The 19,318-nt window shown below is 42.1% G+C and overlaps 1 protein-coding gene across 10 annotated transcripts in view; it reads left to right on the top strand.

Moving 5' to 3' along the window:
* The window catches only part of LOC126484139 (putative beta-carotene-binding protein), a 276,025-nt gene that overhangs the window by 117,042 nt on the left and 139,665 nt on the right, over positions 1-19,318 (top strand). For 2 of the 10 annotated variants that reach the window (XM_050107524.1, XM_050107523.1), the window contains exons 5-7: positions 104-254; positions 420-559; positions 839-991. The exons of 6 other annotated variants lie outside the window; for them this stretch is intronic. In XM_050107524.1, coding sequence (XP_049963481.1) covers positions 104-254; positions 420-559; positions 839-991 — 444 coding nt within the window. Of the gene's footprint in view, positions 1-103; positions 255-419; positions 560-838; positions 992-1,812; positions 2,082-19,318 lie in introns of those variants that run through there. 2 more of the 10 variants (XM_050107522.1, XM_050107525.1) reach the window with 2 other exon arrangements.

Here is a 19,318-nt window from a genome sequence, read left to right as displayed (position 1 = left end):
TTTGTGGCCTGAAATACATAGTCCGTTTTGTGAGCTTCCCTGAAAATGTTGCCACGGTTCATTACAACCGTTTAAAGCTACTGACACGTCGTGTCGTCTACAGGTCTCCCCAGCATCGGGGCGAAACCCATCGACCCACTGACCCAGATCCCACCGCTGATTCTGAAAGCTGACTCGCCCGTCCTCAAGCTCAGGTTCAAGCTGGACGATATCGTCATGACTGGTCACGCAAACAGCGTCCTCGATAACTTACAGTGAGTACCGATAATGTTACGTTAAGAACCTAAGTCAGGGTTACTACCAAGAGCCTACTACTAAGTGTTTACTAATCACGAAATTTATAGTTTTAAAATCTGATATAGCAATCGCGATAAATTCTCCTTTATCAGTTTTCTAAAAATGGATTCCTTTTTTGCCAGAGTGGACGTGGACAACCATACCATTCATGTTGTTACGCACACCCCTGGTGCCTTGGTGTTGGAAGGAATCTATACTCTCGATGGGGAAGTTATTAAGGGCATTCCTATGAGAGGCAATGGTCGATTCAAACTTACAATGAGTAAGTATTACATGGCTAACAATAAGTACACGTTTGGGTTTTAGGAGTATATGCGTGTGCTGAGAAGCTATAGGCTTTTAAGAAAAGGGAGATAAAAAAAATCTTGTATTTCAAAGTAAAATTTAATGTATAGCTGTTCTTTCAGTGGTAAAAAAGGACTTTACTCATAATTGCAAGATTAAGTCATGTCGTTTCAGAATGCTGCAGTTAATTGTAAATGTAAATTCTTGTCTCACAACTGATTCCCGTTTATTACGGATTGTTTCTTGTCCCTTTCAGTCGACTCTGCAGCAGACGTAACTTACAAGGGACACCCAGTCACTCGAAGCAACGGTGATACTTACCTGAAACTGGACTCCGCCAAGACGAAGTACACGTACGGGAAGACTTTCTACGAGCTCACTGGACTTTTTGGAGGCTTCCCTCCTCTTGGTACGTCACACACGCACACTTACGATTTGGTTTTCTAATGGCAACTAATATCTCAACGAGCTGCTACTTACATATCTGTATGAGATCCTTCAATCATGTATCATCAACTGTGAAGGGAGAGTATTTGATATTAAACCTCAGAAGTTTGTACGAACCCTATATTCCATGCAAGAAATGCGATGAATATCGGAAAGTGAACATTAGCCATACAGGTTACAGGATGATGTTCTCAGTTAATCACGTTACAAGTTACAAGCTTTCATTGCTGATATGATGCCTTCCATTATAACTCAACGAACAACATTACTTGGGAATGAAATATAAGATACAGAGTTAACATATTCTAAATTATTATCCCGGGTTCGATTCCCAACGCGGTCAGGGATTTTCATCTACCTCGAGATGACTGAGTATTTGTGTTGTCAACATCATTTCATCATCATTCATGTAAGTGGCTAGATTGGGCTGAGGAAAGTTTGGGAATTTGTACCGACGCTGATAACCGCACAGTTGAGCGCCCCACAAAACCAGACATCATCATCATCTAAATCATTAATTCTCTTTTTAACACCAGTTAGTGTGAACTGTTCTTTGGAGTAGCTAAACTATTTATTTGCAACTTTTTCTCTGCTTGTATATACTTTGTTCCCTCCTTTTGTTTCCGTGCATACCTTAGGAAACTAGGAGCTCGTCTGTTTGTAAGTTATCCCGGTAACTGATCTCCTTACACATGCCAAATTTCAATGGTTCTGGCGTCTACACGTGACGTGCTGACGGCTTTCATACCGCACACTAAACGCAGACTATCCGCACACTTGCAGAGGCCGCAGGCAACGCCCTGATCAACGCGGTGACGTCGCCCATCGTGGAGCGCGAGATGCTGGGCCCCATGGAGGACTGGATGGAGCAGGTGTACAAGCAGCAGGCGCAGTACGTCTTCGACACCGTTCCGTACAACAAGCTATTCCCGGAGAGCGAGAATATTATTACAAAGAATTCATTTTTCCTCAATTTTAAGTAAACCTTGTCTAATTTGTTATTTATATATAGTCAATAATATTATTTGTGTGAATAAAGGATTTTACTACAAGTTCTGTAGTTAGATTATTAAAAATTCTGAAATGACATCAGTATCCAAGAACAAAATACTTCATCATATCCCCTTCTCATTATGCTGATTACATATAACACCACTATAAGAGGATACCTTTTTATTTTCAGTAGCAGTGCAACAAACTTAAGTTTAACCTGGTTAGTTACTGATTTTCAGCTATACCGCAATGTTCAAATACATGATTGTAACAATGAATAGAGTAAAAATTCTTTATTGTGTAAGTGAAATATATGATTGTTGTCGCATAAGTCATCAAATGCGTCAAACAACTTTCTTAAACGATAATTCCTCAAAATTTGTTCACTACAAAGAACCCGCAACCGTATAGTGCTTAAGCTGTTACGACAATCGTTTGTTCACCGCGTTGCAGTGCATTTCCTATCACTTAAGAAAATCAAGCTACTGCTCAAGAAACATGTTGAGAGCCATATGGTACAAAAGCAGAATGAATCAATAAAACATCGAACGCCAACTTCATGACTATCAGCCTGCTGAGCGCATCAGTCAACTGAAGGAACGAAAGACCTCACTTATCCGTCGAGACAATCGGTCTTAAGTGGCTCAGAGAAATTAGGAAACACCCAAGACATCCTTTAACAGATTCACAGGAACCATTGCAAGCTTAAGTCGTGATGGCTTGGCTGACATAATTTTTTTGTATTAATCACTAAACCAAATCTCTTAGTACCATGAAATCGGATGGCTATCTCGACTATTTAAGCTCTTTGACACATAAGCAACAGAACAGGGGTCGAACTACAAAACGTTGAAACGCTTAGATCTTCAGATGAGAGTCCATTAAAAAGTGAAATAAGTTTTTCATTAAAGATTCATTTAACGAAATTCTCAGTTTTCAGCATTGCTACGTTATCATATGCCTTCGAGCAACAGAAAGGGAAGTCGAATTAGCATGCTTAGCAGAACTCGCATAAGATAAAGATACAATAGCTGATTACAAAACAATCAAACACACTTAAAAATAAAATTAAAAAAATTCACCCATGTCTTCGTGCATTCTTCATTTAGGTTACTGGTTTAAAGCAGATCTCGAGGTGAAGGTTTCCAGCAAGTATCTTCATCAGAACCATGGTAACTGATGTCACTGAATCTGTTTGCTGTAGTCTAGCCATTTTACCGTAAAAGTTTTTCTCCCCTCCCCTGACAGTTGCTTATATAACCATTTTGAAAATTCCGTCGTGTCTCAAGACAGATTCCATAAATCTATAAATTTATCCCGCCACGTTGTACAATGAAGTTTTTGCGGTCCAATTCCAGTCGGCACCATTTAATTATTTTCTCGACATAAGCGTATATTCTTGAATATTCTTCAGTAGCATCACATTTCTAAATCGCTGTGTAATCTTATCTTCTCTCCGTAGTTTATCATCCACGTTTCGCTTCCATATGAGACTAAAATCTATACAGACATTTTCAAAAAACACTTATTAACGCTATAAAATTACATTGGGTAACTCATTATATTTTCTCAACTCTCCTTACTATTGCCAGTTGGAATTTTATGATTTATTTCTGAGATTATCTGTTAGTGTACCGCTCAAATCTTCGTCTACTGATTGATACGTTTCGTAATAAGGTGTAAATTTGAAAATTCGTAGGTGACCTTATTGAGGACAATTAGCACTTATAACCATTGCAAAGCTTCGTGAGAGACAAATCAATAACTGAAGCGTTGCGCTATTTTCGGTTAATAATGTCATACATAATGATATCTCCTTTCCTCAAAAACGTGCTGGAAGGATAATACGTAATGCTCAACCAGCACTATCCTCTACATGTCTGTTTAAGTAGTTAGGCAAACTGACTACTCCTTCGTATTACACTTACTCCCTCATGAGATTTGTTGTATGCCATCCACTATAGTTCCAAACGCACAACGACGTACATAATTATAAGAGGAGAAAAAAAATAAAATTCATTACTCTACATTAAGGTTATCACTAAAATGGTGCACCACATGCTGCAACTGATATCTTTTATCCATTACCCAGTGATATAAAAAGTGTGATTGACAGCAAAGTATATTTTGAAAACAAAGCGAGAAGGTTAATCCGTGAAACATTCGTCTATGCTGCATATGACTTTCTCTTCTTGTAATATGTGATGATGTGTAAATGGTGGTAGATACCAATGACTAAATCACATCCATATGTCCTTATATTAAGCAAAAATCGCTCGTAAATAATAGTATGAAGGTGTATTTAAAAAATAGTTGGTTATGTGCCTATTAAATGACTCCTTCCACATCATTGCTGTTTATCATGTGAATGATCCACGAAACATGAAACTAAGTAACTACAAGGGCATACACGTATCGGTAATATCCACCATCAGTCTAATACTACATGAAACCAAGAAGTTCAAAGCAATAGTATACTGAAGATTGGAAAAAAAAACTGAGGTTCAGGTGATGATCAGCCTATCTTATGGAAGTGTGGGAGCAACAGGGAGGTAGTTAAGATGTTGCGATTGCTAATGGAAGCAAGACTTTCAAAAATCGGTTAACCTTAGCATGATTCATAGATTTAGAAGTAGTGTTTGTCAATGTGGAATGGTGTTCGATGTTCGAAATTCTCCAAAATGTAGGTGTTCAGCTATACAAAAATATTTTGCCATTTTACACAGAAAGTATCTCCGGAGACGTGCTACTATCTTTGCTGTTAAAAGGTAACACACTTCTCACTGACGCCAATACAATTCAATTTTTATCATATAAAGCCGCATTACGGGATAACACCGTCATGAGATCTGTGGTCTAAAACATACAGTGTAGGACAAGATATTAAAAGGTGCTAAGATGACCTTTGTACTACGTCGAGTACCAGTGCTGGAAGCTTGGGGTGCATTGAGTAACAAAACGATAATCTCTGGTTCACATTGCTGGTAACATGGGAACAATCCTTTACTTAATTACAGTGTTGAGGTCAGTGCCAGTGCATTATCTCTAACTTCTCCGTGACTTCATTTTTTTTTAAAATAGTGCCTCACCCGTACTAACCCAACTTCCATACCGAGGGCATTCAACCGTGGCTTCTGCCAGCACGTTCTCTGGATCTCTCACATCTCGTTTCGGTTTTCCTAGAGTCTGGCACCGCACCATTTACCAACCTTTATGACTGATTTACTCTGGAATACTCTGGAATATAGTTCAGACAGCTAGAAATGATGTACCCATATCTGTTATGGAAGATCAGTTCGTCTGGACGCCCAGGCAATAGTGGGTGACAGAAGTGTCAGTTCCGTGTATTAAACTTCGCTCATTTTACACGCCTAAAAAAACACAATGTCAAATAGTCATATATATTACTCGTCCTACAAACTGTATGTTCTATAGGCAGATTTAGTGATATTGCATTGCTCTTATTCTTCTTGGTACTGTCTTAATGGCCATCTGTTTATATGATGAAGTATCAGTACAGTTAATCTCCTACATTTGACCTTACTCCTTGAGTTTGCTGTTTGCTCACTCAAATTACATGATACCAACGTCGTCCATCGAACATCAGAATCGCTTCATCGACACTGATTTCTCATGAGTTCGATGACCTGAAAGCATCCTGACAGAATTTCAAATATCTTTGTCGAAAGCATCCTGGTATCATCTTTGCAAATGCCAGCATATTTTGGAAATGCATAAAAATAATGATGTGTCAGTAGTAGCACAATGTCACTTCTCGGTACCTAATCACTCCATCAGTACACAAGATAGGATCCCTAATAAGATAACACTGAAATTGATAAGTAGTATCTAGGTGGTGATGTGTGAGATAAACTCAACCTGGTGCGTCGGGTTAATTACCTGGTTCAAGGTACACCTGAAGCAACTGGTATAATTATATCCAAGGTTTGCATCCCATTCTTCTTTCCTGGCTGTTCACTATCCTGTACACACTCCTGAGACAAATGTGCACGGTCAGCCATGGTTATCCCCATCGTACCCATGCAACTGACGGACATGTACATGGTATAGGACAAACCCAGTACTGTTCACCTGGTTGTTAGACATTTGAGTGACTAAAAATTGGCAGGAGTCTACTATCCATCTCAGAAAATGGAAAAACATTGAAGTGGGAGGAACCCATCTCCCTCCTCCCTGGGATAGTAACTAAGCTCCAACCTCCACCTTATCCCTTATGACTAGCATAATTCTGTTGATGGTGTCACTATTGTGCTGAGCACCATAAGGAGAGGACCGTATTTGTTACAAACCCATTATTAACAAAAAAATTCATTATGTTCAATAGCGAAATCGTCAGGATGAAATAACAGTAATATAAAAATATTTTTTATTAATAACGGTTTCTTTTGCAGTAAAATTTCTACAACTGTTTTTGGTTGTTTTTAACCATAATATTTAATCATTGTTTATGGACTTATTTACGAGTGCTATGTACAATATATGTGTGAGTGAATATCAGTATTACATTTCCCATTTAATTATTAGCTTTCTAATGGGATTGATCATTCTATTTACAGTATTTTAAATTTTTATCATTTTTCTGTGTACGTTAAATGCAAAACATGGATAATCAACAGCTGCTGAAGGAAAACCTCACTTACACATCAATATATACAATATTTGCATAACCAGATAGTATACATATTTTGGAACCATATTTAGTGTCCCATCATTCATGCATACTTATACACATCTCTGACATGCAGTTCATCCAAATATTCGACATAAACAAAACACAATTTACAAATAAATAAATGCACAGCCCCACACTGAATCAAATGAATAATTTGACCCGAGTAGGGTCCTGTTCCCATACCAATACATGAACCATTTGTTGTCAAGATGTGACAGCACTACCTACAAATGCCATCAGTATGCACCAAGTGGCCTAACTATCGATAGACTAGTTGGTACACAATATGAGGAGCAGCGCCAGTCTCCTCGAGCATACGCCTCCACAATATTTGAATCTGTGGGCCTTTGAGGTCACACCATGCACACCTTTATTCCACTCTGTGTGTCACTGGCATCTATTCTGTATACTTACGTTTTCCACCAGAGCCCAACAAATTCAACCATAACCATCACATTTGGTGGTATTATTTCAAGAGAATTGTCTTCCATCTATCAACATCTGTCAAATGCGTTGTGATTCTACCTATTTACATACAACTTTTTATGCTTATAAATAAATAGCATCATGGATACCCTAATAATGATGACTGTAATTTTTACTTTTCTCCTATGTTGAGAACAAATGTGTCAAATGGTTCAAATTGCTCTGAGGACTATGGGACTTAACATCTGAGGGCATCAGTCCCCTAGGCTTAGAACTTCTTAAACCTAATTAATCAAAGGACATCACACACATCCATGCCTGAGGCAGAATTCGAACCTGCGACTGTAGCAGCAGCGCGGTTCCTGATTGAAGCGCCTAGAACCGCTCAGCCACAACAGGTAGCCTGTTGATAACATGTAATACTGCTTCATTCCAGATATCAAACGTAAAATTCGGGATGTTCATAAGCGTGGAAATAAAATTAATATCAAAGAACTGACTTTTTATCCTATCGTAAGCTTAAATAAACTATTTGTGTTTCGGTATAAGATACGAAACTACCATATTTCCCTACACAGAGACCGCGTTGTATCAGCAATAATAAATTTTAGCAGGGATCGTGGACACCAGTTAGCCGAAATATACATAATCTATGACTATGTTATGGGTCACCATCTGTACACTTGCACATTTGTACACTAATGAGCAAAAACATTATGAATACCTGAATAACAACTCATTCGCCCGTCTTTGGATCGAAATAGAACACTGATTCCGCGTACTATGCATCCGACATTTCGTTGCTAGGTTTTTGGAGGGTTGTGGCACACGTCATATAATTAGCGTAAATAACGGACCGCTGAATTGCATACACGGTGAAGGCGTCGGATAGCAACACAGGAGGGTTGCATAGGACTTTCATCAGTAGAATTTGGTCGCTGGGATATGAATTTGATTTCGCTACAATGCTCTTCAAACCACTGTAGCTTGGTTCTGGCTCCGATGCGTGGGCGATTATACAGCTGAAATATGACATCGCTGTCGGGCAAGACATCAAGCATGATGGGATGCAGACAGATCGCAGCTATCAGCGTGTCTTCAATTGCTACCACAGGTCTCATTCAAGTGAAGGAGAGCGTCTCCCTTAGCATTATACTGCTCCCAGCAGAGTGCGTCCGTGGCACACTGCACGTTTCGAGCGCCTTTCACCTCGATGACGGTGTCTGTGGAGACGACCTTCGACCTAGTGTAGCAAAGATGCGATTCACCCGAAGAGCTAACACGTTTTCATGGTCCGGGAGTAGAATCCCGATGGCCTCGTGCCCACTGCAATCGTAACTGACGTTGTCGTTGGATCAACATGTGTGAATATGAAGGGTTGGTCTGCTGCGGAGCTCCATATTCAGCAAGGTCAGATGAACGGTATGCTACGAAAGACATGTGTGTGCAGCAGCATTGTGCTCTTTCGGCGGAGCTGTCAAAGATCATCATCTATCGTACTTTACAGGGCAGTGAAACTCCGAACCCTACCTCTGTGAAGGGCCATGGGCATCCAGTCATTTAGCGCCTAGTATTTTCTGTGTTGTTGAGTCAGCAAGTAACACTATAAATATATACGTCACACTTATCAATATTCTATAGAGAGAGAGGTTACTAATGTGAGTGCATACTGATCTTAATACTTCCTCCGAAAAAAAACTGATAAGTATTAGGGGGTAATGATTTTAGCGCTAAATGTTAGAATTTGCTGTTGATACCAAGCTATTATTTACGACGTTAACGATCGTCCGCAGAATTAAATAGACGTCATCCTATTCCATTCCTCGCAGAGTGCTAATGGCGTAATATTAGGGTTTGTATGATATTTTAACTCTTCTCGAGAGTAGCAGCTTCTTGCTACAGATGTACCCCTCTATCTCAGAATAATAAAACAACTTGCTCAGGGCTGTAGGCAGGCTGCGATAGCAGCTATCCACTGCTGCATGCTGTGCTACCTGAACCCTTTCGCTGCTATGGACGTACATGTATACCCGGAAGGTTGAAAGGCCAGACGGCTACGGGCGTAGATGTATACCCAATGGGCGGGAAGTCCAGACGACCATGCGCATTCATGTATGCCCGGCTGACGGAAAGTCCAGACGGATAGTGGCATTTATATAATCCAGAGCTTGAGAGGCAGGTAAAAGTACACAATCGAAGGGCTGCACTCTGTTGTCCGCATTTCTGACAACTGTTTCATAATGCCTCAAATGGTTCAAATGGCTCTAAGCACTATGGGACTTAACATCTGAGGTCATCAGTCCCCTAGACATAGAACTACTTAAACCGAACTAACCTAAGGACATCACACACATCCATGCCCGAGGTAGCACTCGAACCTGCGACCGTAGCAGCAGCGCGGTTCCGTACTGAAGACTCTAGAACCGCTCGACCACAGCGGCCGGATTGTGTCATTATCTGATCTTCTTTATAATGTAGAAAAACGCTTTAGTTTCCACCCTCCCTGGGCCCTTTCTACTTACAAATCTAACATTTAGCCAGCCCTCTTTTTGCTTCTGTGAGACGACAGAGTTCGCGTGTGTAGCCTTAGCCATGTTGGGACACAGTTTATTGGACAAGGAAATCATGGATATTCTTATGACTAGCAGCGACGAAGATTATAGTGATACTTCGGAGCTATCTCCTGACCAAGAGTTGGATGCGTCTGGACCTATTGCTGAATTCCCGACATCATGAACAGAAGATTCTTCCCATAAAGACGGAAAAGAAGATGTAGCAAGTGAAACATCATCAGGAAAAAGAAAGTATGACTGGACGGAGAGTCATCCGGTGACGAAACGTCACCGTTTTGTAAACACATTTAGGGGGTTAAAAACAAGTCATTTACATCTTTTTTTTTTGCACTTGATGACCATTGAATTCTTTTCTGCCATTTCTACATAGATCAATAATTATCATGAATTTATTACAGAAAATATGACGACAGTACCCAGGAGATTAGTACACTGGAGGCACATAGAGCCAGTGAAATTTTATTGGTTCGTAGCTTGTATCCTTAGAAGTAAATGTTGGAGGTGAATAAATATTGGTCCACAGATCATTGCCTCAAACACCATTATTTTCTAACACAATCGCCAGGAGCCGGTGCAAGGCGAACCCGCGTTTATTGCACTTCACTGACAAATCCACCGCATCTTAACATACTCTTATAAACGTACACCTCATTGTAGATCACACAAGAAATTGCGCGAGAGTAGTACACTTTGAAAACCTAGTGATGGAGTACAGTCTGCTACTTTCAAAGGAAGGTTGTGATTTAAGCAGTACATACCAAATAAACGTAGCCGTGTTGGCATAAAATTGTCGTCCTATATGATGTACAAGCCATTACATTTTGGACTATATTGTCTACACTGGTGCCTCCTCAGAAATTGGGGAAAATCATACGATGTTGTTGTGAGTTTGTTGTTGCCATACCTCAACCAAGGTCGTACCATTTATTTAGACAATTGATATTCAAGCCACGAATTACTCCTGTGGCTCCATGAAAAATTTGCAAACGCCGTTGGAATAGTACGCAAAAGCAGGAAACATCTACCGCCGTCGCCAGACAAGCTTAAAAATGGGGAAATATGGTTCAAGTCTTGTAAAACATTAATGGCCCTAAATGGATGGACAAGAAAGAAGTCTGGATGCTTTCCACTGTGAACGCACCAGAGTTTGAGGAGACAGAGAAAAAAGAAGATAGAACGGGCCAAAACAAACTGAAAGCGACCCGTGCGTCCCACCATTTGGTATTTTACACCCTTCTCTAACGTATTTCCATCTCACCACGCTGATTTAAATTACTGGCGTAATTGAGTTGCTGTTTTGTCTGACCGTCATCGGCGCTACATCTACATCTACATGACTACTCTGCAATTCACATTTAAGTGCTTGGTAGAGGGTTCATCGAACCACAATCGTACTATCTCTCTACCACTCCACTCCCGAACAGCGCACGGGAAAAACGAACACCTAAACCTTTCTGTTCGAGCTCTGATTTCCTTTATTTTATTTTGATGATCATTCCTACCTATATAGGTTGGGCTCAACAAAATATTTTCGCATTCGGAAGAGAAAGTTGGTGACTGAAATTTCGTAAATAGATCTCGCCGCGACGAAAAACGTCTTTGCTGTAATGACTTCCATCCAAATTCGCGTATCATATCTGCCACACTCTTTCCCCTATTACGTGATAATACAAAACGAGCTGCCCTTTTTTGCACTCTTTCGATGTCCTCCGTCATTCCCACCTGGTAAGGATCCCACACCGCGCAGTAATAAACTAACAGAGGACGAACGAGTGTAGTGTAAGCTGTCTCTTTAGTGGACTTGTTGCATCTTCTAAGTATCCTGCCAATGAAGCGCAACCTTTGGCTCGCCTTCCCCACAATATTATCCATGTGGTCTTTCCAACTGAAGTTGTTCGTAATTTTAACACCCAGGTACTTAGTTGAATTGACAGCCTTGAGAATTGTACTATTTATCGAGTAATCGAATTCCAAAGGGTTTCTTTTGGACCTCATGTGGATCACCTCACACTTTTCGTTATTTAGCGTCAACTGCCACCTGCCACACCATACAGCAATCCTTTCTAAATCGCTTTGCAACTGATACTAGTCTTCGGATGACCTTACTAGAGGGTAAATTACAGCATCATCTGCGAACAACCTAAGAGAACTGCTCAGATTGTCACTCAGGTCATTTATATAGATCAGGAACAGCAGAGGTCCCAGGACGCTTCCCTGGGGAACACCTGATATCACTTCCGTTTTACTCGATGATTTGCCGTCTATTACTACGACTAGCGCGTATCGATATATTCCCTCTGATAGGATATTTGCTCGGCTGCTATGACTTCCCGGTTGTCACCTGTCGTGGAGTGAGTCGGAACGCGCGAGGAGGAGAGTTCACGGCGGCAGTTAGGTTCATGAGTTGGGCCCTAACATGGAGTCGCAATGCAATGGGGCGCTTGCCCGACCGTTGCCGCCGCACATCACTTATGCCGGTCCTGACCTTTGGTGGAATGGGCCGCTGGCGGTCTCTGCGCAGTGTCGGAGTCAGTCTGGAGCTGTCCGATCGGTACGAGCATCGTCGCTCGCCGAACCAGGACGTGAAGGTTCAGTGATTTTGTGCATTACGTTTTTGGTTCCGGCGTTGCTGTTGTGGAGGTTTTCCTGTGAGCAGCAACGAGTGAAGTGTTCGAGATAGCGGCCGTCAGGTGGAATTGATTAAATTAATGTGTCCATAGATAAGTGCATCAGTGGAATTTTCTGCCTTGTGACCGTTAGTGTTCTGGTTACCTGCCCTGGCCCCTAATTTAATTTTCAGTTAGGGTCTTTTCGTCACCAGTTGTTGCTGCCCAACATGGTGTGTAGTTTTGGCATCTCAGTTCACATACACGTTTGTTTGGGGATAGTGTTACTTGTAACTTTTTTGGGGCCTTGAATTCTCGTGTTCTCCGTCGTGGCAAGCAAGCGGTTGGTCGGTCGAACGTTGACTGTCCCTTGGTTGGGTTCGGACGATTCGAGTGTAGTTGGGCTCACTGCTTGTCTCGCCTACTCCGCGACGGAGAAGGCAGAGCTTATGGCCACAACACTTGCAGCGTCCTTCATGCCGAATCTGGTTCCTTCAGACCCAGCATTCACACTTGAAACGGACCAGGAGGTTACACGACTTGTAGCCCAGCCCTCGCGCGACGTAATCAGACGTGCTAGCACAAATGAAGTCACATGGGCTATCAAGCACACCAACGCTAGAAAAGCCCCTGGGCCTGATGGCATTCAAAACCGTGTCCTCCAGGAGTTCACGGATAAAGCCGTAGAATACCTCACACACCTAACGAATGCCATCCTGACACACCAACACTTCCCTGACTTTTGGAAGGCGGCCAAGGTCCTGATGTTCAGGAAGCCAGGGAAAGACCACTCCCTCCCACAAAATTACCGACCCATCAGTCTGCTGTGCTCGCTCAGCAAGATTGTTGAGAAGGTAATACTAAAACGTATCACTAGGCATTGCATCGCCAACGACACCCTAAGACCGGAGCAATTCGGCTTTAGGAATCACCACTCGACAACACAACAACTCCTCCGCGTAGTCGAACATATAACACACGGCTACAACATGAACAAAGCCACAGGGGCCGTGTTCCTAGACATCGAAAAGGCTTTCTATCGTCTCTGGCACAACGGACTCATACGCAAACTAAGCGAAGCTGGTTTCCCAGACGGACTCGTACGTCTCATACACTCATATCTCACGAACAGATGCTTCAACACTAACGTGCAGGATAAACAATCAACACAACACGGTATCCAAGCTGGAGTACCCCAAGGAAGCATTCTGGGGCCCATCTTGTTTAACCTGTACATTAATGACTACCCAGCGACACGAAACACGACGTTAGCCGTCTACGCGGATGACACAGCCATCCTCGCGCAAGACTGGAAACCGTCGAACATCAACTCACGAATACAGACAGCACTCAGAACAGCTGAGCCTTGGCTGGAGCGATGGCGTATTAAAGTAAACGTCGACAAGTGCGAAGCAGTTCTGTTCACACGCAGACCGAAACTACTGCGCAAACACCAACACTGTAGACCGATAACACTACATACACGCCCAATACGTTTCCGAGAGAAAGTCAGATACCTTGGTGTCTGGCTGGACCGGAAACTTACATGGGGGGACCACATCGAATACGTTGCCAACCGAGCGCACGCGAGGCTCAAACAGCTCTACCCAATGCTCAACAGGGAAAGCACACTGAATAGGAGGGTGTCGAGGTCCTTATACACGACACTGATTAGACCTCTGATGACGTACGCAGCTCCCGTCTGGGGATATGCAGCTCCCACACGACTGCGCCGCCTGCAGATCATACAGAACAAAGTGCTACGAATCATTAGCAATGCTCCACGCTACACACGCACCGTGGATCTTCACCATGAATACCGCCTTGATACCCTCAAGGAAGTATTCAAGAAACACGCCACACGACTATACAGGAACTCGAGACACTCGAACAATCCTTTCATCCTCACTCTGGGAAACTACGATCACAACCACAGGTGGAAACACAAGCGACCAAAGACACTGCTAGCTAGGGCATAACCACCTATGGTAAACTAACATACGCAAACAGCGACAAACGTCGGTAAGCCCCTGCATATCAGCAATACTGACTGGCAACTACCAGCTGCTATTAGAGCCGACCAACAGGCCACAGCAGGGACACCGACGAGCTCGCCCACAGACGCACGAACAATCTCCCAACACTCCCTCACACTGTGCCTCCGGTATATGACCTATCGGACACAAGACCGATAACAAACATAACTGTTGCAGGTTGCAGGACGCTGAACGAGGACTCTGTACCAGCACCCAGCGCCAGCCGCCGAGCAGCACAAACGCACAACGTCAAGGTATCGACATGCATGATACCCACTACTAACAAAGCCTATCCTTGCACAACCTATCGCAGGCAGCAAGACAACCGCTACTACTCTTGCCGCCCGACCTAACTTTCGCAAAGGTTTTTTTCCCTTGGCTCTTGCCTTGGCACTTTTTTTCCTCTGCCCTTCAAACCGCTACCCTTCGTCAGATTTCGACCAATCTATCTCCAGATGAGCGCGTATTAATGGTTAATCCTAACCAGACGTACGCAAACATCGCAGTACCCACATCCTGCGACACCTCACTTTAGTGAATACTAACCCTTATGCAGAGATGGCAGTAGACCTTTTGTGTTGGCCATCATGCCGGTGTGGGCGTGGAGGGGCTCCACCTCTAATAAAAAAAAAAAATGTCTCGCCTATGTGAAGGAGGGCAGACCGATCCCCTGGAGGCTCCTGAGTGATGCTCCCTTAATTATTCTTTGGCAGTGTTAATGTTGTTGTAATTTATTCTAAAGGGTTTTGCGGCTTTACTGTAATTTATATTTTCAATTGGGTAAAGTTAATTGAGGGCCTTCAGCCCTGGAAGCATGTTCTCAGAGTTTCCTTCAATTCCAAACAATATTGTCTTCTGCTCTTGAAAGGTTATTGTAACTTGCTCTGAAAGATGTTACAAGTTATTTTGGGCCTTCCGTCGTTGGTGTTGCAAAAGGAAATTTGTAAACCTAATGTACTGTTTTACCGATTGTTGCAATATATATATTTCCTCAACTTTCAGAATTTTACTTTGCAGCCTTCATCCATCTTATTGCGTTTGTTTATATCTTTCTGTGCACCTTGTGGGCCATCAGATTTTTTGCATCTTAAAACATTCTGGCCTTCTGCCTTCAGTAATCATCATATTATATTTGGAATTTTGAAGATTTAATCCGGTGGCCTTCAGCCACTCCGCATGCTGATCTCATATATGTATACGAGTATCTTATTCGTAACTTTAACTGTGTGTTACGTCTCTTCAAAATTAAACTTATTCTAAAACATCTGTTTGGAGGCCTTAAGCCGCGAAGGAAATTAAATTCTTTCAAAAGGGTATTTGTGAACTAAATGATAATAAATTAAAACTGAGAAATGAATCCGACACCAACTCCCTTGGTCCTTCCCACAACCCTAATTACCTGTTAGCCATGCGTGATTTACAGGTCGTTTCAGGAATCTACCTGTGTTGTAAGCCACAATAATTCAATGGGTGCAGCTGGTAAGGCAAGCATGCAGTTATCTTCTGTGCAGTGCATCGGGAAGACAATGAAATGTTTGAAGAAAATATTGTTTCATTTGACTGACTTGTGTGTACTTAATACAAAAACTATATTTAAAATACAAAGGCAACAAAAGATACCAATAGTAGATACCACTAGGAAATAATCAGTATCTGCTTGATAAATTTCATAGTGAAACATGTAAAAATGTGATCCTACAGGCAGCCAAAGAAAAAAGCTCGTTCAAACTGGAATAAAGAGGGACATTATCCAGCGTTCCTCATAGCAACGGAGACAAAGGAGATTCCCCAGGGAACCTGTATAGTATGTACTGCTCATTCACAAAGGAAAAATGACACGCATAAGATGCAAAAAGCGTGATGAGGCTTCCTGTATTGTACCATGTTTTGAAAAATATCACACACTAAGGAAATATTACGCTGTTTTAGTAACTGTGTACAAGTAAAGGAAAGTAAAAACTAAAAATAATAAAAGTGAAAAATTGGTTTTTAATTAAGCCAGCGGCAGTCCAAAGCTTGCGTCCAATATGAGTGTGGGAAACCATAAAAGTAAACCGCACTGAACCCGACGAGCTGAAAAAGAAAACAGCGAGCAAGAAGAAGGTAGACGTTTACTATCCGATTGCTCACTGTGGAGAATCGACTTTAGGCTTTAATTACAAACGAAGCCATGAGCTTATCGCAAAATGAGTTATCCAGACAGATTCTTTGTTTAACTCTTAGTCCTGATAAATGACACAATTTTGTTTTAAATATCTGTACTTATTTTTTGTTTAAGATAGTAACAAGGACTGTCCGAGATTTGGGCGTTTTTGCTACAAACTACTGACTTTTAAACTTTATATCTTGAAACACATTCGTTCGATGTTAATGAAATTTTAATATGTTGCAGACACATGCATCGACGGAGTAAGTCTCAAGTTACAGGAATTACTATTTAAAAAAGTTCCCATCATTTGTCCAAAGTAATTGTTTTTCAGCCCATAATAAACATGTAACTGAAAGTGTTTAGCTTAGTTTCGAAGCTCTCTTTCATGTTAATCAGAAACTATAAGCACTGTGATCATACAGGGTACGCTGATTTTAGGAAGATCATAGGTGAACAGTGTTTCTGTGTGTGCCGGAACGTGTGGGAAGCATGCGGTGGCTGTAGCCTCCAGCTACCACAGGTCTGAGTACGCTGCACGCCCGCGAGGCGGACACTGCGTTTCTTCCAGTCAGCTGGCCGGGCAGCCAGGACGCTCGGCCCTTGTAGCCACGAAAGGGTTAGGTGTTGTCTCGATGAAGGGTTAAGAAGTTGCTCGCACTATCTGCGTTCAATTACTATATTATTGCCGCGTGAGGCAACCGCGCGGCCAAGGACGCCTTGCCACGGTTCGCGTGGCTTCCCCCTTCGGAGGTTCGAGTCTTACCTCGGGCATGGGTGTGTGTGTTGTCCTTAGCGTGAATTAGTTAGATTAAGTAGTGTGTAAGTCCAGGGACCTATGAACTCAGCAGTTTGGTCCCATAGGAAATTACCACAAATTTCCAATTTGCTATTGTATTGGTGTCCAAAATTAAAGAAACAAAGCGCTGTTTCCTCATCATGTGTCTCATGCACGATATAATCATACAAACTGTCAACAGATGTTCGTACGATCGTGTTCTGCTAGCAAGTGGCATTCACGCAACGGACAATCACGCGAGCGTTGACGTCAGGGCGCCTACCAGACGGGGTAGTGCTTTCCAGTTAGTCTCATGTCCATAATCGCTGTGTTCACAGTCACAGACGGTGCAGCATGGCACAGAGAAGACGCCTGCCAGACTCTCTGCGGTGGCCTAAAAAGAACCGAAGCAGGACACTCGCAAGCTAATGCAGCCGGCTGGCTTAATGTGAATCGTTCTGTTGCTTCTTGGGTGCGGCGACAATTTATAGAGTTCGAGACTGTAACCCAAAGATCAGGGCAGGGCCAAACACCTGTGACACGGAGAGAGAGGACTGTTATTCGGCTGTAAAGTCAGGATGGTGCCGCTATAGTATTATTATACAACTGGCATCTGACATCGCAGCATTCACTGGAAGCGTTGTATCGAGGCAAATGGTGTACAGAAGGATTCCGGAGAGTGGCTTTTATTGTCAGAGACCTACTGTATGTGTACCTCTATCGCGTCTTCACAGAAAGAAACGTCTACATGCCGTCTGGGCGGTCAGACAGCAGGCTAATGTTCTTTTCGCAGATGAGTCCTGGTTTAGTCGGAAGAGTGATTCTCAACTGATTCGCATCTGGAGGGAACGTGGAACACGATTTCGGGATCCAAACATTAGGGAAAGAAACTAACATCGAGAAGAATCCATACTTGTATGGGGAGAGATTATGTAGAACTCTCGAACATCTGTTCTTGAAATTGTACAGGTGAATTGGAAAGGTTTAACTGCTGTCACGTATCGTGACGATATCTTGGAACCTCACGTGTAGTTGTTGCGAAGTGCTGTGGATCCAGACTTCGTAATCGACGACAACGCTAGACCTCGTACAGCACAGGTGGTTGGTTTTTTCTTGGAGACGGAAGATATTTCACAGATGACGTCGCCTATTCGTTCTTCCGATTTGAATTTCATAGAGCATGTCTGCGTTGCGCTAGGGAGATGCCGTCATTCACAACATGCACCGTCGTTGTCAGGCCTGTATTGATGCCATAAATAGTCGCACCCCATACTGAACACATTAGCCAGTTGTCGGAATGTGTGTGAAAATTTTTGACGTTGGAAAAAGCGAAGAACATTTTTGTCTACGCTCAAGCATGTTGCAGTCATTTACGCCATGTATTCTTTAGATTGTTTGTACTTTACTATCGCCTGTTTATACTGTTTTATGGCAAAGTAAGTGCAGCCTTGAACAATTTCCGTTTGTTGCTTTAATTTTCCACACAAGTGTATTACAGTAGGACGACATACCTCGATAGCTACCGGACTCTGAGTATCACCTGATGTTTATGTATGATCTAGCAAGTGATCAATGTGGTTGCCCCGTTCCTTTTTTATACACTCTGTAGGAGTGGGCTGCCTCATAGGAAAAAAGGAAAGTGTTTAATATCACCGCCCGTTAATAGGGATTTAATTATTTTACTTGCAATTACTACAAATGGCAATTTCGTTTATGAACTACTTTTATATGAAAATGGAAAGCAATTGCGACAACATTAAAAGAAACTGGGGCTTCTTTCTTTAAATCACTGAGTTAATTTTGAACATTTAAGAAAATTAATGCAGTGACTTCTGAAATTATAAACGGTCCACAGATTTGACTTGGAAAAAAGATCTTTTGGCAAAATTTGGTACTGACCGTGAATTATGTTTCCCTGCGGAAATTAGTATTAAACTTATTATCGACCTTCGTAATATTAAAACGATTGCAGGTTCTATCGTATTTCACAAACAAAAGACTACGATGCACGAAATGACACACGTACATTTTATTTAAG

The sequence above is a fragment of the Schistocerca serialis genome, chromosome 6 (assembly GCF_023864345.2).
Source record: "Schistocerca serialis cubense isolate TAMUIC-IGC-003099 chromosome 6, iqSchSeri2.2, whole genome shotgun sequence".
In the NCBI taxonomy this organism is placed as follows: domain Eukaryota; kingdom Metazoa; phylum Arthropoda; class Insecta; order Orthoptera; family Acrididae; genus Schistocerca; species Schistocerca serialis.
This window is presented reverse-complemented; position numbering and strand designations above follow the sequence as displayed.